The 27912-nt window shown below is 42.6% G+C and overlaps 2 protein-coding genes and 1 pseudogene across 14 annotated transcripts in view; 2 read left to right on the top strand and 1 right to left on the bottom strand.

Moving 5' to 3' along the window:
- Positions 1–3: 3 nt before the first annotated feature.
- On the bottom strand, positions 4–12823 carry Harbi1 (harbinger transposase derived 1). 6 transcript variants are annotated; one of them, XM_030251144.1, is made up of 3 exons: positions 12700–12818; positions 10810–11595; positions 4–5032 (listed from the first exon to the last, which is right to left on the bottom strand). In XM_030251144.1, the coding sequence occupies exons 2-3, from the start codon at positions 11477–11479 to the stop codon at positions 4968–4970; spliced, it is 735 nt and encodes a 244-aa protein (XP_030107004.1). In that variant the 5' UTR covers positions 11480–11595; positions 12700–12818; the 3' UTR covers positions 4–4967. The 6 variants fall into 6 exon arrangements, with proteins under 6 accessions (XP_030107004.1, XP_017173596.1, XP_006499534.1 ...); XM_017318107.2 differs by having other exon boundaries at positions 12424–12816; XM_006499471.3 differs by having other exon boundaries at positions 2108–3321.
- Positions 6248–7723, top strand: Gm13776 (predicted gene 13776; annotated as a pseudogene).
- Positions 12824–13077: 254 nt separating the features above from the next.
- The window catches only part of Atg13 (autophagy related 13), a 35986-nt gene continuing 21151 nt past the window's right edge, over positions 13078–27912 (top strand). For 7 of the 8 annotated variants that reach the window (NM_145528.3, NM_001355420.1, NM_001355421.1 and 4 more), the window contains exons 1-2: positions 13083–13428; positions 27676–27757. In NM_145528.3, coding sequence (NP_663503.1) covers positions 27689–27757 — 69 coding nt within the window. In that variant the 5' untranslated portion in view covers positions 13083–13428; positions 27676–27688. Of the gene's footprint in view, positions 13429–27675; positions 27758–27912 lie in introns of all 8 variants that reach the window. The other variant, XM_006499892.2, reaches the window with a different exon arrangement.

Raw genomic sequence — 27912 nt, 5'->3', positions numbered from 1 at the left:
TAATTGTTTCTAATCTTTAGGATGAGTCACCCTCAATTTATTTCCACATTCCTCTGTCACCCGCTGTACACTTCTTCGTCACCAGATTAACACTGCCAAAGGCAGGTAGAAAATGATCCAAGAGGCCAGCTCAGAGGTGTCACATGATGAGTGACTGAGAAAATGGGAACAAGACAATCCTCAGGAAAATCTTTTTAGTCCTAGCAAAGACACCAACGTGTGAACCTCATTCACACTTGTATTATCCCTATCAGGTTATTTTTACAAAGGTGAGATTTTAGAACAAGACTTGTTAGGGGATTATTTATTTCCTGGGAAGTTCTGTCTATCACTCTACATATAATATTCTAAGGTCTAACTCTTAAGAGTTTATTTCAAGACATACTTTGTACTTCAGCTTTTTAAAGACAGGGCTTCCTGTTTTCTCCCAAGGACTGTCCTCTCTACAAAGGATTTCCAAACATACTATATAAGTATTCTCATATCATTGCCAAAGGAAACATAACCAAGACAGGTCTGGTGGCATAGGTCTGAAATCCCAGCTATTCAGGAAGCTGAAGAAGGAGGATCACAAGTTTAAGGTGTGTCTAGACTACTGAATTCAAGGCCAGCTTGGGCAACACAATAATAAAATGGAAGAAAAAAAAAGTGAGCATGCTAACAAGATGGCTCAGTGGGTAAGAACACTGACTGCTCTTCCAAAGATCCTGAGTTCAAATCCCAGCAACCACATGGTGGCTCACAACCACCCGTAATGAGATCTGACGCCCTCTTCTGGTGTGTCTGAAGACAGCTACAGTGTACTTATATATAATAATAAATAAATCTTTGGGCCTGAGTGAGCAGGTCTGAGTGAGTGGGGCTGACTGGAGCAGAGGTCCTAAAATTCAATTCCCAACAACCACATGAAAGCTCACAACCATCTGTACAGCTATAGTGTACTCACATACATAACACACACACACATACATACATAAATCTTTTTTTTTTTTCCAAGACTGGGTTTCTCTGTGTAGCCCTGGCTGTCTGGTCACTTTGTAGACCAGGCTGGTCTGGAACTCAGAAATCCACCTGCCTCTGCCTCCCAAGTGCTGGGATTAAAGGTGTTCGCCACCATGCCCGGCTAAATAAATCTTTTTTTAAAAAGTGAGCTAAGTATATGGTTCTGAGGAAGAGCACTTGCATGCTATGCAGGAAGCAGGCTCTGAAAATTTAATCTCAAAGTTGCCACATTAAAAAGGGAAAAAGGAAAGAAGAAAGAAACATGAAACATCAGGCCATCAAGATACCTCAGAAGGAAGCTGCAGAGAGAGCTCAGCAGTTAAGAGCACCAACTGCTCTTCCAGAGGTCCTGAGTTCAATTCCCTGCAACCACATGGTGGCTCACAACCACCTGTAATGGAATGTGATACCCTCTTCTGGTGTGTCTAAGATGGTGACAGTGTACTCATATACATAAAATAAATAAATTTAAAAAAGAAAAAGATACCTCAACAGGTAAAGAGGCTTCCTGGCAAACCTGATAGGAGTTTAATCACTCACAAGTTGTCCTCTGAGCTCTACACATGCACCATGCACCCCTCCCACACAATATATGAATTTTATAAACTTGTAGGAATCTCTTGCTCATTGAACTGCCAAGGTCTTTAGAGTCTCTGTAAAGTATAAACTTGGATTTTGTCTATAATTTAATTACTTTATTCAAATCTGCTCAGTCCTTAACCCCATTTAGTCTCTAACTCTGACTCAAGAGTGAACCAGGAGAACTGGAATTCAGATATTCCCTCAAGTAACTAGATCCAAATCACGGTCCAGTTAGTGCTGGCACACTAAGAACGACAGCTTCCCACTCTCTTTAATGTCCTCTTCTTTTCTTCTTCTTTTTTTTTTGGTTTTGTTTTGTTTTTTTTTTTTTTTTTTTGGTTTTTCGAGACGGTTTCTCTGTATCGCCCTGGCTGTCCTGGAACTCACTACTTTTGTAGACCAGGCTGGCCTCAAACTCAGAAATCCGCCTGCCTCTGCCTCCCAAGTGCTGGGATTAAAGGCATGCACCACCACGCCCAGCTTAATGTCCTCTTCAAAACAATCCCACAAGAGCAGTCCAGAAGTAGTTCTTTTTTTTTATTTTTGAAAGATTTATTTTGTGTGTTTGTATACTGTTGCTGTCCTCAGACACACCAGAAGAGGGCACTGTATCCCATTACAGATGGCTGTGAGCCACCATACAGTGCTGGAAGAGCAGTCAGTGCTCTTAACTACTGAGACATCTCTCCAGCCCTTCTCTTTAGTTTTACTGTTTCTTTCTTTCAGTTCTAGGGATCAATACATCACACATGCTAGGCAAGTGCTCACTTACTTATATTAGATCATTTCTCAATTAAATTCATTCATTCTTTCTATTTGCCTATGTAGATAGCAAAGAAGAAAAACAAAGACTCAGGGCACCAGGCAGGATAGCGTAGACCAGTATTTGAGAGGCTGAAGCAGGAGAACTGTTACAAGCTCCAGGCCAACCTGGGCTACACAGTGAGTACCAGGACAGCCTGTGCTATATAAAAAACTGTCTCACACAAACTAGCAATAAATGAGTAAATAAATCAATCAGGACAAACACTTTTCTTTGAGATCTCCAGACAACTGAAACAACAAAACTCTTTGGCTGTATGCTGTTTTCTCCTTCATTGTGTGATTTTTTTCTTACAACTAGTGAACTTTCCAAAGAACAGTGCACAGCCTGGGGTTCACTGAACATTAGGGAAACACTGTCTTGATTTTGGTCTAGTTGACACATCTGCCCTTGCACCTGCCCTCCTGAAACTTTAAAAAATTTATGACAAGTGCACACATTCAGTAGCACTGGATGACTGATCTGCCCAGTGCTAATAAGGGGGGAAATTGTCGGTTTATTCTGGAAAGCCTTCCTCCTCCCTCTACCCTCATTCTAACTGAAATGAGTGAGTATCAGCTCCTGCCGGATCCTGTCAGCCTCTAAGTCCAGAGACTCCATGTGCTCATCCTCCCCCTCAGGGGGCTGGTCAATGGGTCCAGGCACTGGAGAGGACCAAACATCCATGCCATGGTCCAGGGAAATGTTGTGAAGGACACAGCAAGCTAAGATGATGTGGCTGCATTTCTCCGGTGAGTACTGCAGTGCCCCTTTGGATCCGTCCAGGCACCGGAACCTACAGCAGAGGGTCTGCAACGTCCTCTCAATCACACTGTGAGTTGCAGAATGAGCCCTATTGTAGCGATACTCCGCTGCAGTTTCAGGAATGGGTAGTGGTGTCAAGAGCCAGGATCGGAGAAAGAAGGAACTGTCACCTGTATAAAAAGTCAAAGAGAACGTGACTGTGAATGGATTACAAACAAAAAGTGAAATTCAGGCAAGTTGTGGTGCTCATGACTGATCTCCATGCTCAAGGTGCTGAGACAGGAGGATTACCTCAAGTTCCAGGTCACCCTGAACTGCATAGTGAGACCTTGACTCACAGAACAAAACAGGGACATTTGGAAACACAGTGAGGAAGGACAGGAAAATAAACAGCCTTTGGAGCCAAACCATACCACAGCATAGTAACCAGAAGAAAATGTTGTCATAAGAAAGTATAGGGAGGGCTGGAGAGATGGCTCAGAGGTTAAAAGTACAGGCTGTGGGAGGCAGAAACAGACAGATTTCTGAGTTCGAGGCCAGCCTAGTCTACAGAGTGAGTTCCAGGACAGCCAGGGCTACACTGAGAAACCCTATCTTGAAAAAAACCAATAATAAAAAAGAAAAGTACAGGCTGCTCTTACAGAGGACCTAGATTCAATTCCTAGCACCCACATGTGGCTTACTTCGTCTGTAACTCCAGCTCCAGGGAAATCAACACTCTTTTCTGGCCTCCAAGGACACCAAGCACACACATATAATATACATATATGCAGGCAAACTCATACATATAAAATAAAAATACATACTTTTAAATAGAGAGCATGAGCTAGTACTGATTGGCCCCTCTCCCCCCTCTCTGAAGCAGGTCTGATGCCCACAATTCTTTATTGCCCCTTCCCTTTTCTCCATGGTGGTGGTGACAGTAGGTGATGAATGTCAAGACCTCAAGCCAACTCCAGTATAGGTGGCATAAAGAAAGAATGTCTGCACTTGGGAGGCTGAGGCAAGAAGATGACCAGTGAGGCCAGCCTTGTCTACACAGTGAGAACCCATCAGAAACACAATGTCACTGGGTAAGGCAGTGTTGGTTGGCAATAGCTTTGACTAAAAGCAATGGACAAAGAGCCGAGAGCTAACACATCCACAACCGAGAGCACCCAAAGGAAGGCAGTAGAGACACAGGAATCCAATTATTGGCCTTTTCTTTCTTGGTCTTTTTATTTCTTAACTTTTCTTGGGGAGAACTCAGGGCCTTGCACAAATAAAGACACATTCTGTCTCAGCGAAGAGCCCTCAAAATTCTGTCTTTTTCACACTTGCTTTTCTTTTTCTCAAGCAGAGTTTCATGTAACCCAGCTGGCCTGGACCTTACTACGCAGCTAAGGATAACCTTGAATTCCTGATCTTCCTTCCTTTACCCCAAGTGCTGGAGTTGTAGGTGTGTACATCACCATTCCACCAGAAGGTTTCAAATTCAGAGATACTGCTCTTTATAAAAGGCTTAATAAAAATGATGTCAGGCAGATCTCTGTGGGTTTGAAGTCAGCCTGGTCTACAATGTGAGACCCTGTCTCAAGCAAACAAATCAACCTCAGCCCCCCAAACAGGATACCAATTTTACAAATCTGTAAACAGAAGGCATTCAAGAAAAAAAGAAAGATTTTCTAACAGAAGATCTAAAATCACTCAAGAGGAACACTTCTAATTTTACTATTAAGTTTCATGTCTGAAAGCATGACCTGGGGATTTCATACACTCTCCCGGGGATTTGTCTTCCCAGTGCTGAGAAGAGTAAGAGCTGTGTCTGCAGTAGCCATCAGGACTCAGGGGCACTGGATTCTCGGACACTGCAATCATACAACAATGCTTGTGTAGCACAACCTGGGGAAACATGAGGATGATGATGCAAACGATCACACCGAGAAGAGATCAGAGTGGACTCAAATATCAAACAAGGCGTTTCCTTTAAGTGACTTCCTTATTAGAGGATCCTGGGAAGTCCTAAGAAAAACAAACACAAATAGGGGGCAAAGTCCTAGTCCAAGAGAACACTGTATAATGTGTGACTGTCCTGACAAACAGAGCGGCCGCCACAGAGTGTGACTTCTTCACAATCCTCATCAGACACCGGGCCCTGAGAACCAAGGGGAGCACTGTCCTCCTAAGTGGCCATCAAGTTCTCCTAAACAGAGAGAGCCACTGCTCCAAAAATAAGAAAAGACTTCTTTCATTTTGGAGCTTATGTTTCTAAGACTGGATTAGCTGAAAATAACTGAGATGTCTCACAAAAATTTAAAGTTTATATTTAGCTGGTTTTCTTTTTTGGGACAGAGTCTTATTCTGTAGACCTAAACTCCCTAGGTAGCTCATGCTGACCTTAAATTCACAGCAATCCTCTTGCTTCAGCCTCCTAAGTGCTGGGATTATAGGCATGAGCTACCACACCTGGCTTCTCTTCCGCCACTTTTGTTTTGAAGCCAGGGTCTCATGTAGTTCAGGCTCCTGAGCTTCGGATATGATGCTTGTTTCTACCTCTCAAATGCTGGGATTACAAGCATACACCAACTCCCACTCTTCTTTTAACTGACCTCACTCTTCTAAATACTATCTTAAAGGGAAAAAAAAAGGATGTAGAGCAAGCTATGATGGTATACACAGCAATCCAGCCAGCGCTAAGAAGAGAAAATGGGGGAGAGAGATGGAAACATGCGGTAATGGTGCTTAATACAAACATAAAGCCTGAGGGTCTGGGTTCGATCCCTGGAACCAACGTGTGGAAGGAGAGAACTAACTCCTGCAAACTGTCCACATGAATATAAAAGTGACTTAAAAGGACACTGTAAACATTAATGAAAATAATACTTATGCTAGACTGAACAGTGACACCTGTGACATACTAAATATAGGGACTGTAATAGGTGATTAGCACGTCTGGGCTCAGCATTAAAACCTTCCTCAGAAAAACAAAACAAAAAAAACAAACAACAAAAAACAAAAAACCAGGAGCAGGGCAAGATGGTTCAGTGGGTAAAGCAATTGATAACTGAATTCAATCCCTGGGACTCACACAAAGGTGGAAACAGAGAATCAATTCCAAGTTCAAGATGGCAGATGCAGAAGTAATTACTTTCCCAAAGAAGCATAAGAAGAAAAAAGACTGGAAGTCATTACAAGAAGAAGATGTAGCCAAAATACAACATGCTGAAGAATTTCTTATCAAACCAGAATCCAAAGTGGCTCAATTAGACACTTCTTGGTGGCCCTGTGACTAAAGGGCAGGTTTCATTAATCTTGACAAGCCCTCTAACTCTCTTCCCATGAGGTGGAAGGCTGGATCCGACAAAGTAGTCAGGTAGAGAAGACTGGCCACAGTGGACACTGGATCCCAAAGTAACTTGTTGTTTAATTGTGTGCATTGTCACCAAGACACTCGTTTGGTGAAATCACAACAGAGTGCAGCAGGTGAAGAGTATGTTGGAATTGTCCAGCTGCACAATGCTATTGAAGGGGGTACTCAGCTTTTTAGAGCCCTAGAAACTCTGACAGGTGCCCTGTTTCAGCAACCCCCATTTATTGCTGCAGTAAAGAGGCAGCTTGGAGTAAGGACTATCTGAGAGCAAAATGATAGAATATGATCCTGAAAGAAGATTAGGAATCTTTTGGGTGAGCTGTGAGCTGGCACGTACATTCGGACACTATGAGTACACCTTGGCTTGTTACTGGGAGTTGGTGGTGAGAGGCAGGAACTTTGGAGGCTGTGTTCTGCAGTCATGAGTGAGAAGGTGAATGCAATCTGCTATGGGGCCAAGATTATGCTTCCTGGTGTTCTTCACTATGAGGATGGCATTGAGGTCAACTAGGAGATTGTGGTCATTACCAGTAAGGAAGAAGCTATCTGCATGGCGACTGCGTTGATGACCACAGCAGTGATTTCTACCTGGGACCATGGTATAGTAGCCAAAATAAAGAGGGTGGTCATGGAAAGAGACACTTATCCTCGAAAGTGGGGTTTAGGTCCAAAGAGGAGTCAGAAGAAGATGATGATCAAGCAGGGACCTCTGGACAAGCATGGCAAACCCACAGACACTGTCCCTGCCATTGACTATCGTGATTCTGGCAAGACAGCACTGGCTGCTGAGGCAGTACAAGCTCCCCATCAGCTGCTGAAGCAGTGAACATCATAAAGAGGAAGCGGGATAGTGGGAGTGGAAGTGAGGAGACCCCTCCAACCGCTCCCCAGTTGAAGAAGGAAAAGGAGAAGGATAAAAAGTCCAAAACTGTGCTAGAAAGTGGGGGGCGAGGCTGGAGATGGGGACAGTGACACCACCAAAAAGAAAAAGAAGAAAGTAAAAGTGGTGGAAGAGATGTCTGAGTAGTATAAGCCACTTCTTGAAGCATTATGTCCAGCTGGGAGGAGAAAAAAAAGTCTTATTGAAAAAACTTTTTGTTGAGGGAGTAGAACAGAGGTCCCAAAGAGAGTAGAAAGTTCTGGTACACTTTTAGCTGACCCTTGTGACCTCAGTGGTTAGCTGGTGTGGCAGTCTCATCCCATCCTGTCCTGTTTTAAGGATATGAGATAAAATCAGGCCTTTGAAGCTGGGCGGTGGCGGCGCACACCTTTAATCCCAGTACTTGGGAGGCAGAGGCAGGCAGATTTCTGAGTTTGAGGCCAGCCTGGTCAACAGAGTGAGTTCAGGACAGCCAGGGCTGCACAGAAAAACCCTGTCTCAAAAAAAAAAAGAAAAACAAAAACAAAAAAACCTTCGGTGAGTAAAAAAAAGAATGTACTTGAATTATGTTCACTGGGGAAGTTGTATCTCCAGTGTCCCGTGAGGACTGCTCTATACAGGTAGTGACCCTGCTGGCCTGGTGGTATCTATGGTGTTTAGGCTAGTACTCTGTGCACTGTTGTGTACAACAGGATTTCTCCAACTCCACACGGCTACTTGTGTTTCTTTTGGAAGTCAAAGCATTCCTATACCTGCTTGTTTGTTTTCTCTTAAAGAATAGAATTGTTCATTGCTGGGAGAATGTTAATTTGTATTTTTTAAAAAGCATTCCTGTTAGATTTGCTAATTGATAATCTTGGACTTGCAGAGCAAAAATGAGAATATTTTTATTAAAAAATCTGGGGCTTGTGTCAAAAAAAATCCAACAAACATACAAAACCCCAAAGGTTTCTGATCTGACACAAATGCTATAGAATGTATGCACCAAACACTTACATATTATAAACATTTCACACACACACACACACACACACACAAAATAAAAATAACAAATTCTGTAGTCACTAGCTGGTTAAAATTCAAGCATCACTGGAAAATAGATACTCATGAGGAGATTAGGATTAGATGGGGAACGGATTATAAATGCTTATGAGATCACCCAGTCAACCATAAGAAATTCTGGGAGATCTTACCCAAAGCTGCTTAACAGCACTAGCCTAAGAGCTGAAGAACTAAGAACTCAAGCTGACTATTTAAAGAAGTGCTGTGCTTAGAGCCTGGGAGTTTAAGTAATACACCTATGGGGACAGCTAAGAATAATAGCAGGAAGGGATGGCTCAAATGGAACTTAAAGTGGAGTGTGATGGTGGATACCTGTAACCCCAGCTACCTCAATATGAGCGGAGAGAATCATGCTCTTTAAGCCAGTCTGGGAGACAGTGAGATGCCTATTTAAAAAAAAACCAAAAAACAAGACAAGACAAGAAAAGAAAAGGAATTTAAATATTTTGTGCCTCTCAGTTTCCTCTTTTATAAAAAACATTGATAATATTATTTGCCTTTTTTTAAAAAGCAGGGTCCTTGCTGGGTGTGGTGGCAAGAAACAAACCTCAGGTTCTCTGCAAGAGCCAAATATGCTCTTAACTGTTGGACATCTCTCCTCAACCTACGTTTTTCAATTTTAAAAAATAATTATGTGTAGAATTGTTGTGCCCACGTGTATATATGTGTACCACATGTATGCCTGGTGTCTGCAGAAATCAAAAAAGAGCATTAGATCTCCTGGAACTACAGGAGTTACAGATGTTTGTGAGCTACTACATGGGTACTGGGGACCAAATATAGGTCCTCTACAAAAGCAACAAGTGTTCTTTTTCTATTTTCTAATCCCAGCACTTGGGGTCATGTATCACAGGCTAGCCTCAAGCTTCCTGTGTATCTGAGGATCACCCTGAATTCTGATACTCCTGCCTCTGAGTACTGGGAATGCAATTATGCACAACAGCCAACACAGTGCTGAGGACTGAACCCAGGACCTCCTACACTACTAACTAAGCTACACTCCTAGCCCTTTACTTTTGAGACAGGGTCTCCCTCTACATCCAGGTTGACCTGAACACTGTGTCTGGAACTTGAGAGCCTTTTGCCTCAGCCTACCCTGTCTTGGGATTACAAGCGTATAAAATAACACTCAGTTTAAATATTGTTTCTGTTTAAAATTTTTTTAGATTTATTTTATGTATATCGGTCTTAGGTATCTGTGTACAGTGTGCACATTTTACACTGTGGAGATCAGAAGAAAGTTTTAGGTTCCTTGGAACTAGAGTTATGGGTATTGGTGAGCCTCTATGTGGGTGATGGGTATCAAACCCAGGTCCTCTTCAAGAACATGTGCTCTTAATCACCAAGACACCTCTCCATCCCTTAAATACTAATTTTTTTTTTTTAAATCAATGTGCAAAGGTTGAGGGTTCAGTGGTAAAATCCTTGCCTGGCATTCCCACGCCTTGGGTTTGATTCCTAGTACAGGTATAATAATAAAAATAATCATGATGGGCTGGAGAGATGGCTCAGCGGGTAAGAGCACAGACTGTTCTTCCAAAGGTCCTGAGTTCAAATCCCAGCAACCACATGGTGGCTCACAACCACCCGTGATGAGATCTGACGCCCTCTTCTGGTGTGTCTGGAGTCAGCTACAGTGTACTTATGTATAATAATAAATCTTTAAAAAAAATAATCATGAGAGTATGGTGGTATATACGTTTTGGTTTTTGTGTTTGTTTTTTTTTTGGGGGGGGGGGGCAGGGTTTGGTTTTTCCAGACAAAGTTTCTCTGTGTAGCCTTGGATGTCCTGGGACTCACTCTGTAGATCAGGCTGGCCTTGAACTCAGAAATCTGCCTGCTTCTGCCTCCCAATTGCTGAGATTAAAGGCATGTGCCACCACTGCCCAGTGGTGGTATACACTTTTAATTCCAGCACTTGAGAGACCAAGGCAAATGAATCTTTGAGTCCAAGGCTGGCTACATGTAAAATTCCAGGCTACATAACAAGTTATTGGTCTCAAAAATCGCTAAAAAGTAATAATAATGAAAGAACCCAGGCTGTTGAGATGGCTCAGTGGATAAGAGCACCCGACTGCTCTTCCAAAGGTCCAGAGTTCAAATCCCAGCAACCACATGGTGGCTCACAACCATCCATAACGAGATCTGACTCCCTCTTCTGGAGTGTCTGAAGACAGCTAAATAAATAAATCTTAAAAAAAAGAAAGAAAGAAAGAAAGAACACAAAAAGGCCCAGAGAGTTCTCTCACCAGAGGTCACAGGCTAAACAAAGAATGAAGAGTAAGACTACAGAACCTCAGATTTCACCCACTCTCCTGCATAACTTTTCTATGGACATAAACTGAAAATTTATACTTGCAAACTTACCAAGAAGCCAGCTATCTTTGGGCATCCCAGTTTCAAACTGACTGGTTAAAGAAGACCGCTGTAGCACAGCACAGTCCTGGAGGCTACCTGGCCAGCTTGTCTCCACAGTCATCAGTGCCCCTCTGATGTCACACACCACCAGGCAGTTTAGAGAATGCAGACCCTTTCGGTTCACGTAAGAGAGGTCTTCCGCATTTGGTGCCTTGATTGCTACATGGATACAGTCAGCCACCCCTATCACCCCTGGCATCCCTGCCAATCCATAGAATTCGTCCTTTAGAGACTGTACGGCAGCTTCATCAACTGGAAAGTGAATAAACTGTGAGGCCCGTTCCACAAGGGCTTCAGTGACATTTGCAACGCAGCGACTCATAGAGGCCTGGCTAATTCCAATTGCATCTCCCATCCGAGTCTGGAAGGACCCTGAGGTATAAAACCCTAATGCTGCCAGGATCTGTGTCTCAGGGCTAATAGCCCTAGATCTCTGAGTAGGCCGAGAAAGGCTTGCCCCCAAGAGTTCCACTAAGAAGTATATGAATTGTCGGGGGAATCCATACATGGACATCAAGTATTCGTCAGTCACATCATCCAGCTTAAAACGGTCCAAGGTCCGGTGACCTCGGCCATACAGCAAGAGATCACAGTCAAGCACTGTTATTGGAATAGCCATTGCTAATGTGGAGGTCCTCTTCTATCTGCTTTTCCCGAATTTTTCCCAGCGCAGTAAGTATCAGAATTCAACAGCTAACCATCAGTTAAATGGCTCTGACATTTATAATCTTCTTTCTGTAAATGTTAATTAAAAGAAAAAAATAATTAGAAACGTGATCCAAACCATACCAAATGACTCAAAACCTACACCTTTTTCAGCCATTCACTTGTTAACTCTAGATTTATCTCCACTGACTCACTATTGTATGACAAACTTGATCTAATTTGCAGACAATAAGAGTTCAATCCCAGTGGCTCATCTACTGCCTGGCATTTCAACTGAGAACAACACATGAGAACAAACAATTTACAAGGTAAAAGAGGTCTGTGGCAACCAGGAGACAGCTGACAAGTTGAAAACACCTTAAGGGTTACTCAGAGGTTTGTTTTGCAAAGCCCTATGGCTCCACAGATGAGGGAGTGCTCAAACCAGTCCAACTAGAGATGTAGAACAAAGGGGGGGTGGGGGGGGGGGAGAAAGGAAGAAAGACAGTCTGTGGCCCTGCCTGGGGACCTACACTGTCTGCTGTAACAGGCTTTCCCTTCATCTCAAGAGACCCAAATCCCGAAGCTTTAGGCTAGAAAGGAAGGAAGAGTATAAAAGGAAGGAAAGGAGGAAAAAGCTAAGTGAACCAGGTAGGTCTGGAACACCGAGGCCACTTTTCAACCCGCTTTCAAAACAGTATTAAGGGACAAAGATGGCTCCGAGGGCACAGGGTTTGCCTGTGAAGCCTGGTGAAATAAATTAGTTGGCTATCTGAGATCCATATGGTGGAAAGAAAGAATCGTCCAACACCCTTGCCACATCACGCCCGCCTCCAAAACATAAATGTATTTAAAAAGTTTATTCCTTTAAAAGCCGTGTAAGTAAAGATGCCCCAGCCAGGAATGGGCTCACTGTACTTGGGAAGTGTAGACCAGAAGATCATGTGCGAGGCAAGCGTGGACTACGAGCACCAGTCAAAACAAAGTAAAACAAAACAAAAAGCTCCTAAGGCTGGTCCAGCCTGTAATGTTAGCATTCTGGAAACTGGGTAGCATCGCCGCGTGCTCCATGCCTGCTGGAGCTACATTACGTTCAAAGCTAACCTGAGTTACACAGCGAGACCTTGTCTCAAAAATAGTAAGATAACCAAAGTCTGGCTGCTCGACCCAGAATAACCGAACGCTGATCGCCACCTTTCCGTAGCTACCGGATTAACCGGAGCACTCTCCACCCTCGGGGCCGAAGAAGGCCCGCCTCCGGAACCCACGGCCGCACACAAGCCGCCACGGTGCGCAACAGCCGCACCTCCCCTTCCGCGTCAGCGCCCGCCCCACGCCGCGTCATCAGCACCTCGGCCACCGCGGCCTGCGCTTCGCTTCCGTACATTCTACACGAAGCCCAGTCTCCAACTCCCTAAATTCCTTCCCAAACCCTTTTTTTTCTCCTAAAAGGCTTTAAAATTAATCATATGATTTATTTCTGGAAATAAGCCGCCTTTCTTGAAGACTCTGATGTACAGAAATATTAAATAGGTCGTTTGTGGTGTAGCGAAAGTGCAGCTGAATTTAGGCAGCTGCATTTCCTCCGTAGCGCTCTACCTCCCCACCGCCTGCACTGAAGCGGATGAAAACAAACACTAAGGATGGCGGCGCCGGGCAGCGACTGGTTGCTGGCTTAGGGCGGGAGAGATCGTTTGACGTGTGAAGGGGAAGCTCTGAGAAAAACCAGTCCACACCAGTCCGACAGCTTTTTCAGTTCTGGGATCCCGGAGCCTCGTTAGCGTGAGATATCTCTCTGCGACCTGTGCTGTCACTACCGCCCGGGAGCGCGGAACCCTCTGCTGGGAGGTGCAGTTGGCCGGCCCCAGGCCCCGGCCTCCGGAATGAGAGCCCGGAGCCACTCTCTGTGCCGTAGCTTCGCAGGTACTCACTTTTGAGGGTAATAACCCCCGGATCTTTCAGCGCCCCCGAGTGGGAGGTCACTGATCTGTGTTCCCTTGGCCACCACCTTGGGGACGCCCAAGCCAAGCAACCGAGGTTCAGTTCCATAATCCCCTGATTATGTTTTCTACGAGAAGTTGGGTTGGTGTAGACCCTGTTGGCTCTTGAGGCGTCCCAACCGTTACAGACATCCCCCGAAATTTTCTTGCTACTTTATTGTCTCTTTGAGTTATGTCAAAAAGATCTATTGGAGAACATTTGTAGGGCCGTAACTCCGGTGTTGGGTATCAAGGTAGGTTAGGTAAGTTTTCAGTCAATCAAAAAAAATTTTTAATGCCAAGTATGAAGTCCTCCTGTAAGTGAGGGTGACTTGACTAGTGAAAAAGGGGACTATGTTCTTACTGGCAGTGGAATAACCTGCGAAAACCTATTCTCATTAAATCTCTGAATTAAGTGGCTAAGCACCTTCTTGGGTTGTAAATCTCTCATTCACTTTTTTCCTAGTTAATCTGCTCAATCTATCCTCAAGGTAACATTCCTTTGTTGGCTCCCCCCTCCCCACTTCGGTGGTAGCCCGTAGCCCAGGTTGGCCTTAAACTCCTGTGCTTCAGTTATCTTCTTCACTCAGCCTCCTGAGGAGCTGAGAATACCGACGCAGGCTGTCACAGGCCTAGGTTGGGATAGTTGGAAACAGGGTTCACCTATGCAGCCAGGGTTTGTTTGCCTTGAGTTACTGATCCTCCTTTCCCGGCATCGTAAGTGTTGAGATTATCTAGCATATACCATCATGTCTAGTTTTGAAATTCTCCTAATGAAATATGTATAAATTTATTTATATGTATATGTTTATATGTATACAATAATTATATATCTATACACAAACACATACGTGTTCTTACTTGAGGTTTAACCTATCACTCTGCTCAGTCTACTACAGAGCTATATTCACAACCAATTAATCTCTGCTTTTTGAGACAAGATCTTTTTGTGTATTACACTTGTTGGCCTGGAACTCACTATGTAGACTAGGCTAGTATTGAACTTGTTAGCAGTCCTATTGCCTCTGACTCCCCAGGTCTGGGCTATAGGCATGTAATACAACCAAACAACACTATCTATCTATCTGCTCTTGTAGGTTTTTGAGACAGGATATTTATATAGCCTAGGCTGGTTTTCACTTTATATAGTTTTGGGTGACCTTGAACTCCTGAATCTCTTCCTCCTGAATACTAGAAGTGTGAACTACCATACCAAACACTATAGACTGAATTTAAATCTTTTAAAGGCTTATAACTCATTAAAATTATTTTCACATTCATTTTAAATACCTGCCTGCTTTTAACTGTAGAGTGCATTGGAGCAACTTATTAGAAAAGTCTTCTGCGGGGCTGGAGAAATGGCTCAGTGGTTAAGAGCACTGACTGCTCTTCCAGAGGTCTTGAGTTCAAATCCCAGCAACCACATGGCAGCTCACAACCATCTGTAATACACCATGATGCACTCTTATGGAGTGTCTGAAGACAGCTACAGTGTACTTACATATAATAATAAATAAATCTTAGAAAAGAAAAGTCTTCTGAAGGCCATTGTAAGCAGCACAGGCAGCCTAATGTCCTTGGGCACACGAGAAGGGATGACAGTGTGAATCACCGCTACTTAGAAAAGCAACTGAATGGCCAAGTACAGTTGACTGTTAGGAAAAGTATTGGCTAAGTGAAGAATTAATAGAAGTCATAACAGGATTACAGCTTTGGAAAATGCTGCTTCCACTTCTGGTTCACAGATATATGAATAAAATGTAGAATTAAAAGACATTTTACACGCCGGGCGGTGGTGACACACGCCTTTAATTCCAGCACTTGGGAGGCAGAGGCAGGCGGATTTCTGAGTTCGAGGCCAGCCTGGTCTACAGAGTGAGTTCCAGGACAGCCAGGGCTACACAGAGAAACCCTGTCTCGAAAATACCAAAAAAAAAAAAAAAAAAAGAAAAGAAAAGACATTTACAGTTCTTTTAAAGTCATTTTTACAGTCATTTTAAAGGGGTTACCTCTCCCTTTTAGTATTGTCAATGGCTTTCTTATTTAAAGATAACTTAAGATGGCATTAAGGTCAGATTCTCTGAGGTGGATGTTAATTACTCTGTTTTAAATAAAGATTTATTGTTTTGTTAATTATTTTACCTTTAACCCTTTGTGGATTTTTTTTCTCTCCTCCCTCAGCCGAGTTTATTTTTTGGATTTTGTTTATGTGAATAGGCACATGTGTGCCAGGGCACTTGTGAAGGACAGAGAATGTGTGGGAGTAGTTTCTCTTTTTACCATGAGGGTACAAGGATAAAACCCATGTCATTAGGCCTTGTGGCAAATTCCTTTACCTGCCGAGCCATCTCACCATCCCTCTAGGAATTTTTGCTTCATGTATTTTATTGCTGTGTTGTTTGGTATGTAAACATAAATAGCTACTATAGTTCTAGAGATTATATTCTGATTTTTCCACTGAAAATTCTGATTTCTGTCTGCACCCACATCTGTGTGTGTGTGCATTTGTGTGCACCCTTAAAGTCAAAATCAGGTGTTTTCTGTTAACTTCTGTCTTAAATGTGGTGACAAGGTCTCAGGACACCTGGAGCTTGCTGCTTTGCTTATGCGGGCTGGCTAGCAAGCTTCCCACATTCCCTATGTGTCTACCTCCATGGTGATGGGCTAGAGCTGCTTTCTGTATTGCCTGGGTTTTACATGGATGCTGTGAACATGAAATTAGGTCCTCATTCATGGGTAGTAAACATTTTAGGCACTGAACAATTTTGCAGTCCAAAATTCTGATTTATCAGAATATCACTTTTTCACTCCTTCCATTGTTGCCTTCTTGTCTGTCTGTCTTTCTTTCTTTCTTTTTTTTGGTTTTTCGAGACAGGGTTTCTCTACATAGCCCTGGCTGTCCTGGAGCTCACTTTGTAGACCAGGCTGGCCTCAAACTCAGAAATCTGCCTGCCTCTGCCTCCCGACTGCTGGGATTAAAGGTGTGCGCCACCACACCCGGCTCTTTCTTTTTTTAAATTAGTTGTTGGGAGTATACTCAGATGCCAAAATGAGTGTGTGGAGTCAGTCAGTCGTGTCCTTCCATCTTTGTGTCGTTACTTGCTGAGCCATGTTGCCTTACCCCGACTTTGACTTTATTACATTAGCACTTCAGTTGGTGTTGAATAACTTGGAAAGTTACCATATCTGATTTAAAAGGGTTTTTTTTTGGATGGATATCACTTGCTGCCATGCCTGATTACCTGAGTTTAATCCTGGGGACCCACATGGTAGAAGGAAAGAACTAACTCCCACAAGCTATCCTCTGATGCACACCACAAAAATATCTCACCCCAAAGAGATGAACAAGTTAGTGCAATTATAAAAACTTATAAGTTTCTATGGAATTTACTCTTAACTGTTATCTTTCTTACAAGGATGGAGTTAAACTTTCCAGTGGGTAAAGACTTGGTCTCTGTAGACCATCCCTAACCTGAGGCCAGGTAGTTTAAACCTAGCCTCATTTGAAAAACAAAAGACAGTTCACAATTGGCCACACCTTTAGATTTAGCACTCAGGAGGCACAGGTTCTGAGTTTCAAGGCCAACCTGATGATCTAAAGAGTAAGTTCTAGGACAACCAGGGATACCTGAAGAAATAACTGTCTCAAAAAATCAAAACAAGGACTGTAGAGATGGCTCAGTGGTTAAGAGCACTGACTGCTCTTCCAGAGGTCCTGAGTTCAATTCCCAGCAACCACATGGTGGCTCACAACCATCTGTAATGGGATCTGATGCCCTCTTCTGATGTGTCTGAAGACAGCAACAGTGTACTCATATACATAAAATAAATAAATCTTTGTAAAAAATCAAAACAAACAAAAAGACATTTCACTCAAAATGTGAATTTTGTCAAGCAATATAGTGAAACAGTTCCTCAAAAATCAAATCTGATTGGAGAGAAATGTATGGTGGCTGGAGATTGTTCAGTGGTTAAAAGCACTGACTACTCTTCCAGGAAACTCAGGGTTGATTCCATAAGATCACTGTAATTCATTTCAGGGAATCCAATACCCTGTTTATGGCCTTTGTGTGAATATGGTGTTCAGGCAAAACACCCATAGACTTAAAATGGAAATAAATACCATAGAAAACAAGACAAGTCTGGGTGGGGTCGGAAGGCCGGTAACCCACCTATCACTAAGATCTTGATAAGATCTCTAACTGAAGGTCATACTCCCTACTTCTGGGCCTCCCGGAGAATAGTCCAAAACCAAGGGGATAAGGAGTAACACACACAAAAGCACGTGATACAGGAGTTGAAAAGGAATCCTTTGAGACTAGTGGGAATGTACATTCACTCAGTTCCTTAAATAAAATAAAGCCTGGAGGTGGTGTTGCTTGAGGCCGTCTCTGAATTAAAAGCCAGTCTCGACTACAGAGTGATTTCAGTACAGCCAGGAGTACACAGGAAAACCCTGTCTTGAAAGACAGAAAGAAAAGAAAATGAAACTTTAGACTTGCATGATCTAGCAGCGTCGCTCCTGCGTGTATACTAAGAATTGACACTTGTGTTGGTAGCAGCATTGTTAATCAGAGTTAAAACAGAAGCAACTCAAGTAAGTACATCAGGTAAGTAAGTGGATAAGAACAATTCATATGTAGTGTTACTTCATTTCCAAAAGATGCTTCTCAAATATACTGTCTAACTTGCCATGGCTTAGAAATCACCTGGAAAAGGAGTCTGGGTGGACTTTACCAGATTGTTCTGTGGGGCTTTGTTTTGTTTACTAAATGACATAGAAGGTCAATGGACTGCACCATCTCTAGTTGGGTATTTCTGGGCTTCATGGTTCCTGCTGCACTCTTGTGTGTGTGAGTTCCCTGGAGGCAATTACTGCACAGAAGAGCAAGCAGTCAAACTTCAGATTCTAGCTTCAAGTGCCTGCTCTGACTTCCTTCAGTGTTGGACTGAAACTATAATTTGAAATACCACCCTTTTTTGTTTGTTTGTTTTTGAGATAGGGTCTTTACATGTAACTCTTGCTAACCTGAAACTCTGTATGTAGACCAGGGTGGGATCTGAAATTGTTTGTCACAAGGCTCATTCCTAATGATTATTTATTTATTTGGTCATGGTATTTGTCACAGCACAGCAACAGGAAACTAGAGCACATACCTGAAGAAATAACTGTCTCAAAAAATCAAACAAGGACTGTAGAGATGCCTCCGGACTGTAGATGCTGGCATATGAACACATCTTTAGGACATTATGCTAAGGGAAGTAAGCTAGTCACAGTAGATAAATACTGTAAGATTCTGTGATACTTAGAGTACCCAGTCATGGCCCTTGGTAATTGCCAGGTGCTGGAAGAGTTTTGGAATGGGAAGATATGGCTTAATGTCTACACAGTTTCAGATTTGTAAGATGAAAACAGTTTGGAATGGATGCTCCTGGTGGTAATATATTGTGGGTATATTTGATACCATTGAACTGTTTACTAAAAAAATGGGCAAGATGGTAAATTTTACTTTTATGTGGTGATAAGGTTTGAACATAACAAAACCAACTTTAATGTGTTTGCTAGGCACCCTAGCCAGGGTCATACTTGATTTTGTTTTGTCTTTGTGGTGCTGGGGACAAATTTCTAGACTTTGCCACATTCTCACATGTGTCTCTTTGTTCCTTTGATTTTGATGTAGAATCTCGTTGTAACCCGGGGTGTGGTGGGTGGGTGGGGTAGGGGTGCTCTCAATTTTCTCTGTTCAGCCAAGGATGACTTTCAACTGCTGATCCTTCTCTACCTCCCACATGCTGTGATCACAAGCCAGCTCACTACTCCAGATTTATTTATGCTTTTACTACAGTATCTTATTGGGATTATAGATGCGAATAACCATGTCTGTCTGGTTCAGATGATGCCTAGTGGTGGTGGTATAATATGTTGTGCTAGTACCTCTGCTGAGGCCAGAGCAGGACATGGCCTTCTTTTTTTTTTTTTTTTTTTTCCATTTTTTAATTAGGTATTTAGCTCATTTATATTTCCAATGCTATACCAAAAGTCCCCCATACCCACCCACCCCCACTCCCCTACCCACCCACTCCCCCTTTTTGGCCCTGGCGTTCCCCTGTACTGGGGCATATAAAGTTTGCGTGTCCAATGGGCCTCTCTTTCCAGTGATGGCCGACTAGGCCATCTTTTGATACATATGCAGCTAGAGTCAAGAGCTCCGGGGTACTGGTTAGTTCATAATGTTGTTCCACCTATAGGGTTGCAGATCCCTTTAGCTCCTTGGCTACTTTCTCTAGCTCCTCCATTGGGAGCCCTGTGATCCATCCATTAGCTGACTGTGAGCATCCACTTCTGTGTTTGCTAGGCCCTGGCATAGTCTCACAAGAGACAGCTACATCTGGGTCCTTTCAATAAAATCTTGCTAGTGTATGCAATGGTGTCAGCGTTTGGATGCTGATTATGGGGTGGATCCCTGGATATGGCAGGACATGCCTTCTTTAGACAGACTTACTGAACCCAGAGATAGTTTTGCCAGCAAGCCCACTGATTTTCCTGTACTCCTGCTGCCCCCACCAATTCTGTGATTACAAAGTTTACCTGGCCACACCTTGATTTTTTTTTCCGGGAGTGGTGCGGATCCAAACTTAGGTCCTCCTGTTTGTATATAAGTGCTGTTAACCACTGAATTTTCTTCCCAGCCCCCCCCCAAAACCAATTTATGTCATACATACTTTACCAAAATAAAATAGAAAAAGAACACTTGTTGCTTTTGTAGAGGACCTATATTTGATCTCCAGTACCCATGTAGTAGCTCACAAACATCTGTAACTCCTGTAGTTCCAGGAGATCTAATGCTCTTTTTTGATTTCTGCAGACACCAGGCATACATGTGGTACACATATATACACGTGGGCACAACAATTCTACACATAAATATTTTTTTAAAATTGAAAAACATAGGCTGGAGAGATGTCTAACAGTTAAGAGCATATAAATTAAAAATAAGTTAAATCTTTAAAAATACATTGAAACTGGGCAGCGGTAGCGCACGCCTCTAATCTTGGCACTTGGGAAGCAGAGGCAGGTGGATTTCTGAGTTCCAGGCCAGCCTGGTCTACAGAGTGAGTTCGAAGACAGCCAGGGCTACATAGAGAAACCCTGTCTCAAAAAACCCCCCCCAAAAAAGAAAAAGAAAAAAAAAACACATTAAAAACTTAAAATCCTATAACTAATAACTATGTAATGGTGTTCTGAAAGAAAATGTTCATCTTTGTTCTTTTGTCTTTGTTTCATTCTGTTTTTAATATTATTTCATGTATATGAGTGTTCACGTATATATGGACACTATGTACATGCAGGGTATGTGGAGCCAGAGGAGAGCCCCAGATCCCCTGAAGCTAAAGAGCCTCTGAACCGCTGTGTAGTAAGTAGGTCCTGGGCATCAGACTTTGGTCCTCTGCAAGTGCAGAATCTACTCTAAGCAGCTAAGCTGTCTCTCTGCCCCACCCCCACCCCATTTCATGTCATGATCTTAAAGTTTATCTCCAGCACTCAAAATGTGAAGTGGTACAGCTGCATTTAAAAGTAGTTTTGTTGTCCCACACAATGTTAAGTGTTGAATGACTGTATGATCTGTGAATTTCACTTAGAAGCGTAGACCTAAGAGAATTGAAGCATTAACATAAAAACCTGTACACAATTTAGAAAATTTTATTTATTTATTCTTATGTACATCTGGTGTTTGGCCTATGTGTTTGCCATGTGAAGGACCTGGATCCACTGGACCTTGAGTACAGACAGTTGTGATTTTCCATGTCTGTACTGGGAATTGAAACTGGGTTCTCAGCCAGGCGGTGGTGGTGCACGCCTTTAATCCCAGCACTTGGGAGGCAGAGGCAGGGGGATATCTGAGTGGCTACACAGAGAAACCCTGTCTCAAAAAATAAGAGAGGGAGAGGGAGAGAGGGAGAGGGAGAGGGAGAGGGAGAGGGAGAGGGAGAGGGAGAGGGAGAGGGAGAGGGAGAGGGAGAGGGAGAGAGAGAGAGAGAGAGAGAGAGAGAGAGAAACTGGGTTCTCTGGAAGAGCAGCCCCATGCCCCTAACTGCTGAGCCTATACTACCCAAAAAGTAATTCATGAACTCCTGGCAGTCTTCTTGCCTTAGCAAGAGTAGCATAGAGATGCCCAGTCACACAAGTGCTCTACCTCTGACTACACCTCTAGCTTGTTTGCCTTTTATGAGAGAGGACTGATAGGCTGCCCTTGTCCCTTTTTTTTTAGCCCTGGTTGTCCTGGAACATACTCTGTAGACCAGGCTAGCCTCAAGAGGACAGAAATCCTGTTACCTCTGCCTCCTGAATGCTAGGATCAAAGGTGTGTGCTACCTCTGCCTGGCATCTTCTAGAACTTGTATGTTCCCTTTATGCCTGCTCTTGACCATGTTTGTGTCTGCTTATAATCCTCCTCACTGTCTGTGTTTGTTTTTGAGACAGGGTCTCACTTTGTAGCTCTTCCTGGCCTGGAACACACTATGTGGGCCATGTTGGCCTAGAGCTCACAGAGATCCACCTGCATTTGTCTTCCTGGTGCTGGGATTAAAGGGCAAGGAGCCAAGATCATAATTTCACTCCCATCAGTGGTTTACAACCATCTGTAGTTCCAGTTCCAGGAGATCTGGTGGCCTCCTTGGACTTCTGTGGGGCCCGAACACATGCCGTATACAGAGACACATACAGGCAAAATACAAGTATGTTTAAATAAAATAGTTAAAATATTAAAACATGAGCAGAAACTATCTTTTAGTCTACAGAAATGAAAGTTCAAACTGTACAGTTTAAGGAACAAGACTCTAGACTGGTTTTTGTTCTTAATAGCTTACTTGTTTTGAGCCTAGGCTAGAACCAAGATCCTTCTGCCTCAGCTTTCTAGTTCTCTGATTAGATTTTACTTATTAATTTATTTATTGATTGATTGATTGATTGTAGCAGAAGTTGAACCCCATTTTCCTTTGTAGTTAGTATTCCTAGAATTAAGTGTCAAAGACTGATATTCAAGAGAAGGGAACTAGAAGTCACTATCAGGGTTGTATGGCTATAGACTAGGACAAGTGACAGGAAGGAATTGGATTTATTTAAAGGCCAACAATTTTGAGAAGACAGTAGGGGCTACCTCAGAACTCCATCTTAAAGAGAACTTGGAGCTGCATAGCCGATTTGGAGAGGAGCAAGGTTAGGAGGGTACACGTAACCAGAATGATAACAGTCTCTGCTCAGCAAGTGCTGACTCCTGTCAAAAGAAGGGACCCTGTTAGAGGAAGGAGTGTATAGAGTTTATAGTGGAGTGATTGCAGTCTACCATGTACTGTAATGGCTTCCTTTCCCCAAGTGCCCTGTTTTAGGAAAGGGAACATATTCACTACTTTTACTTAGATTTTTACTCAGAAAGTCCCTTATAACTGATGTTGTCCTCAAAACCTTGTCCAAACTAATAGAACTAGTTCTCTCGAATGTGTCTCCCATCCTGGACTTGACACAGGATCACTGCTTGGCAGTTTCCATGACTAAGTTCTGTCCTGAAGGTGCCAGCAAGACTCATTACCTTTTCAGAATCAGCCCACCGATTTTTACCCCTGACATTGCATGGGGATAACTGGAAGTCACCCTGCAGAGGTTGCCCAGACTTCTGGGTCCTAAGAACAGTCCGATGACTGTGCTTTACTATAATTAGCCCCCAGTGGTCTGCTTGAGCTTTATAGCCTAAGTTTCCAGAGGCAAAGTTAACTAGCCAAGAAATACAGGCTGCATTCCTAGGAGCGCTGTGAAGAAGAAGCCTCGCCGGGCAGTGGTGACACACGCCTTTAATCACAGCACTTGGGAGGCAGAGGCAGGCAGATTTCTGAGTTCCAGGACAGCCAGGGCTACACAGAGAAACCCTGTCTCTGGGAAAAAACAAAACAAAACAAAGAAGCCTTAGCAAATATTTCTCCACAATAGCATTTAATAACTGACCATTATAGTAAAGGATGGGGAAAAATGTTCAGTTGTGGATCTTCTTATTTTTCTTTATTCTGTGTGTAAGAGTGTGGGTGTGTTTGACTAGCACAAGTGGGAAGATCAGAAAACAACTTTGTGTGTCAGTCTTCAAATTCCACCTTGGTTGAGTCAGTGTCTCCTTCACAGCTGCATTGTTCAGGCTGGTTAACCCTTGTTTTTCCAGGGATTCTCCTGTCTGTGCCTCCCATCTTGATGTAAAACCACTGGGATTGCACACTGCCACCCATAGTAGTAGATGGTAGTTCTTAGAATTTAAACTCAAGTCCTCACGCTTGCCCCCTGAGGCATCTCCTTAGCCCTGTAGATCTCCTGTAAATGTTCACACCAAGTTTCCCTTTGTATTCTTAGATTTCTCAAAAAAGCAAAAGAAAACGTGAAGCTACTATTTATTTATTTATATTGCAAAGGCAAATTGAGTGTTTAAATGAGCAGGTGTAGGGACCAGCAGACATGGCTGCCTGAAAGATAGCTTTTTCCCCGCGGGAGATCAGAATCTTTTGGGTTTCCATAATTGTAGCTACACAATTCTTTTGGTGCTGCCAGTTGCACAGAAAGCCACAACACATAATGTGTATACTGGTAGTTCTGTGGCAAGACTATAATAACTCTCCTTGAGGGTGAAGAATAAGGTCAGTGTAATTCTGCAGTACATTTTTATCTTCCATTTGTTTCCCTGTTGCTTTGGGACCTTGGGGTGGTGAGCCCTGTTAAAAGGACATAGCAGTCATTCACAGTTGCAGATTGGTTTTATTTTGGATCCTAAAATTGGACAGCAGTTCATGTGAGGAAATAAATGTTCTGATGAGCTGAGCAGAAGAGTGTTTATAGACAAAAAGGCCTCAAGACACACACATACACACACACACAAAAGATCTTTAGTTTTGTTTCCAGCCCCACGTGTTTGAAGTCATATCTATAAATAACATTGCCCAGACCAATGTCATGGAGTTTTTTTGTCTTCTTCTTCTAGCACTTCTCATAGTTTCAGATTTTAAACATTTAAGTCTTTAGTCCATTTTGAATGGATTTTTAAAAATATGATACATACGCTTCTGGTTTAGCTCTATATATGAACGTCCAATTTTCCCAACACTGTTCATTGAAAAGACTGTCTTTTTCTTTTCTGTACTTTTTGTACCTTTGTCAAAAGTCTTTTGACAGAAAAACATATGGGTCTATTTCTGAGCTTTCTATTCTGTCCCTTTGGTCTGTATCTGTATTTATGACGGTACCTTGCTAATTTGGTCACTCTGTGTATTTTAAAGTTATATGGCACAGCAGTCCTTGCTTTTATTCTTTTTGCTCAAGATTGCTGCAGATCTTTGGGAAGTTTTTCTGATTCTACATGTCTTAGGGTTGGGTTTGTTTGTTTGTTTGTTTTTTCTGTTTCTGTGATGAATGTCATTAGAATTTTGATAGGAATTGGGTTGACCCTGTAGATCACATTTTCAAGATTAGCTATTCTATTCTGTGAGCACAGTATATCTTGTGTCTTTTTTGATTGTTTTGTAGTCTTGAGCTAAGCTTTTTTTTTTTAAGATTTATTTATTTTACGTATATGAGTACACTGTCCCTATACTCGGACACACCAGAAGAGGGCATCAGATCCCATTATAGATGGTTGTGAACCACCATGTGGTTGCTGGGATTGAACTCAGGACCTCTAGAAGAGCAGTCAGTGCTCTTAACCATTGAGCTATCTCTCCAGCCCCGTAAGGTCTTTTACTACTTTGATTAAATTAATTAATAAATAGTCTTTGTAGCTGTATATTACTTTTTTTTTTTACCTTTTCTATTTACATAGTTTTCCTTGGTATATGTAAAGGTACCAATTTCAGTATCATACTGAAATTTTGCTGGATTCAATTTTTAAGTGTAATGGTTTCTTTGTTAGAGTATTTAGGGTGTTTATTTATTTTATTTTAAGTCAGTGTCAGTGTCTCTCTACAGAGCCCGAGCTATCTTGGAGCTCCCTCTGTGGACCCTGCTGATCTTAAGTACATAGAGATCTGCCTGTCTCTTTCTCCACAGTGCAGAGATTAAAGGCACTTGCCATAAGGTCCAAATTTTTTTATTTTAATTTTTTTTTAACTTGTAAAGTTGTTCTGCAAACAAGAATGGTTTAACTTTTCAGTTTTGTTTTGTCGAATGTTGAATCTAGGGCCTCACACATGATAGGTAAGTTGTCTACTACTAAGCTGTATGCCCAGCTTATGCCCCTTTTTACTCTTGTTTTGAGATAGAGATGAGTCCACAAGCAAGCTTCAAAATAATCCTCCTCTCCAGTCATGGTGGCACACGCCTTTAATCCCAGCACTTGGGAGGCAGAGGCAGGCAGATTTCTGAGTTCCAGGAAAGCCTGGTCTACAGAGTGAGTTCCAGGACAGCCAGGGCTACACAGAGAAACCCTGTCTCGAAAACCAAAAAATAAATAAATTAAATCCTGCCTCCGTCTTCCAAGCTCTGGAGTCGGGTGCACGGGTCATCATGCTTGACTCTTAACTTCTTTGCCTATTTGAGTGCGTTTCCTTTCTCCCCTTTTTTTCGTGTTTTTATGCATGTGTGGGAGTACATGTATATGTATATATATATATATATATATATATATATATATATGTATGTACAGTGCATATATATATGTGCACATATATATATGTGTATGTACAGTGCATGAAGAAGACAGTTTGATATCAGGTATCTTCCTCAGTTGCTTCTCTCCTTATGTATCAAGTCAGGGTCTCGAACTTGAACTCAGAGCTCATTGATGTGGCTAGTCCAGCTAGCCAGCTTGCTCTGGGATCCAAGGACTGGGATTACAGATGGGCTGCCACATCCATCCAACATTTATGGGATTCTAGGGTGTTTTTTATTTTTAATTTTTTGTTATTTTATTGTACATTAGTGTTTTGCCTGCATGTATATCTGTATGAGGGGGTCAGATCCCCTGGAACTGGAATTACTTACAGTTGTGAGCTGCCATGTAGGTTCTGGGAATTGAACTGAGACCCTCTGGACAAACAACTAGTGCGCTAGCCCAGGTGTGTTGTTTTTAATTTATATGAGTGTACGTCTGTGTGGTGGGGCACCCAGGGAAAACAGAGGAGGCCTCTTAGCATTTGGAGCCAGAGATACAGGCATCTGTGAACTGACGTGGTACTGGGATCCAAATTTCTATCCAGCAAGTGCTCTTAACCATTGAGCTACCTCTCTAGCATTGTGGATGATTGCTCTTATAAGCGTTGTTAGTCCCTGAATTACTGAATAATGTTGGGCATGAAGTTTCAGAAGCGGGTCTCAGGAAGCAAAATGTCTGTCTGTCTTGGAAAAGAAAAGAAAATGGATACTTCATATTTCCAAACATCTTTTACTCCATTACTAGCATGACATTCATGCTCTTCTTTTCCTAAATGTTTTATTCCTTCTTATCATTTCAAACCAGTTCATACACGTTTACCCTAGGCTAGATGAGAGGGTGGGCACCAATGTGCTTTGGAAATTTGTGATCTTCCTTGAGACTGAAGTGTTCCCATATGAGTTCTTTATTCTGAAGATAGCTTTTCCTGTCACTAGCTTCTCAGAACAGATCTGGAGTCTTCAAAAGTGAGAGTGATTGGTGGTCTTTTGAAGTAATGTAGATTAACTCATTTGTGTTAGCAATGCTTCTCATGAAAGTTAGATAAATTCTATTTAAAGCTCAAAGTTTCACAATCTGGCTTGGGTGGTGACTCATTGGGTAAAGTACTTGTTGCACAAGTTTGAGGACTTGAGTTTGAGTCCCTAGAACTCACGTAAAGCCAGGCAGTCATGTGTCTACATCCCTATGGCAACATGGAAGGGTAGAGACAAGTCTCCAGAAGCCCACAGCACTGGAGTTTGGCCCCTCCCCTCCATCATATTCAAAACTTCAGAGTGAGTCTAATTGACCTCATATTTCGTAGGTTCCTAGATATGGCTGCTTGTGTGGGATTAGTTTCCTCAAGTGATAGTATTTTAATGTTTTCTCCTTTGGTATCTTTGAAGGAAATCTCTTCTCCCACTCCCACATGACTGTTGTACAGCTAGTAGGCTCCCGTCTGTGCTCTGACGTAGTGATCTGTTTTTAAACAGGTTAGTCACATTTGTCATCGCTTCTCTTGTGTTCTGTTACAGGTTCCAGCAGGCAATGGAAACTGAACTCAGCTCCCAGGACAGGAAGGACTTGGACAAGTTTATTAAGTTTTTTGCCCTCAAGGTAATATGGCCATTTTCTTGAGCCGGGGACAGCTAGAAATATTATCATACTTCTCCCTTACAGAGCCGCCGTTGGAAGTGTAGCATAACAGCTTGCAGCTTACCCATTTTCGGGGATACTTCTGTCTGTTGTAAACCAAACTGTGAAGTGTGGGG

This window comes from Mus musculus, chromosome 2, assembly GCF_000001635.26.
Source record: "Mus musculus strain C57BL/6J chromosome 2, GRCm38.p6 C57BL/6J".
Classification (NCBI taxonomy): Eukaryota; Metazoa; Chordata; class Mammalia; order Rodentia; family Muridae; genus Mus; species Mus musculus.
This window is presented reverse-complemented; position numbering and strand designations above follow the sequence as displayed.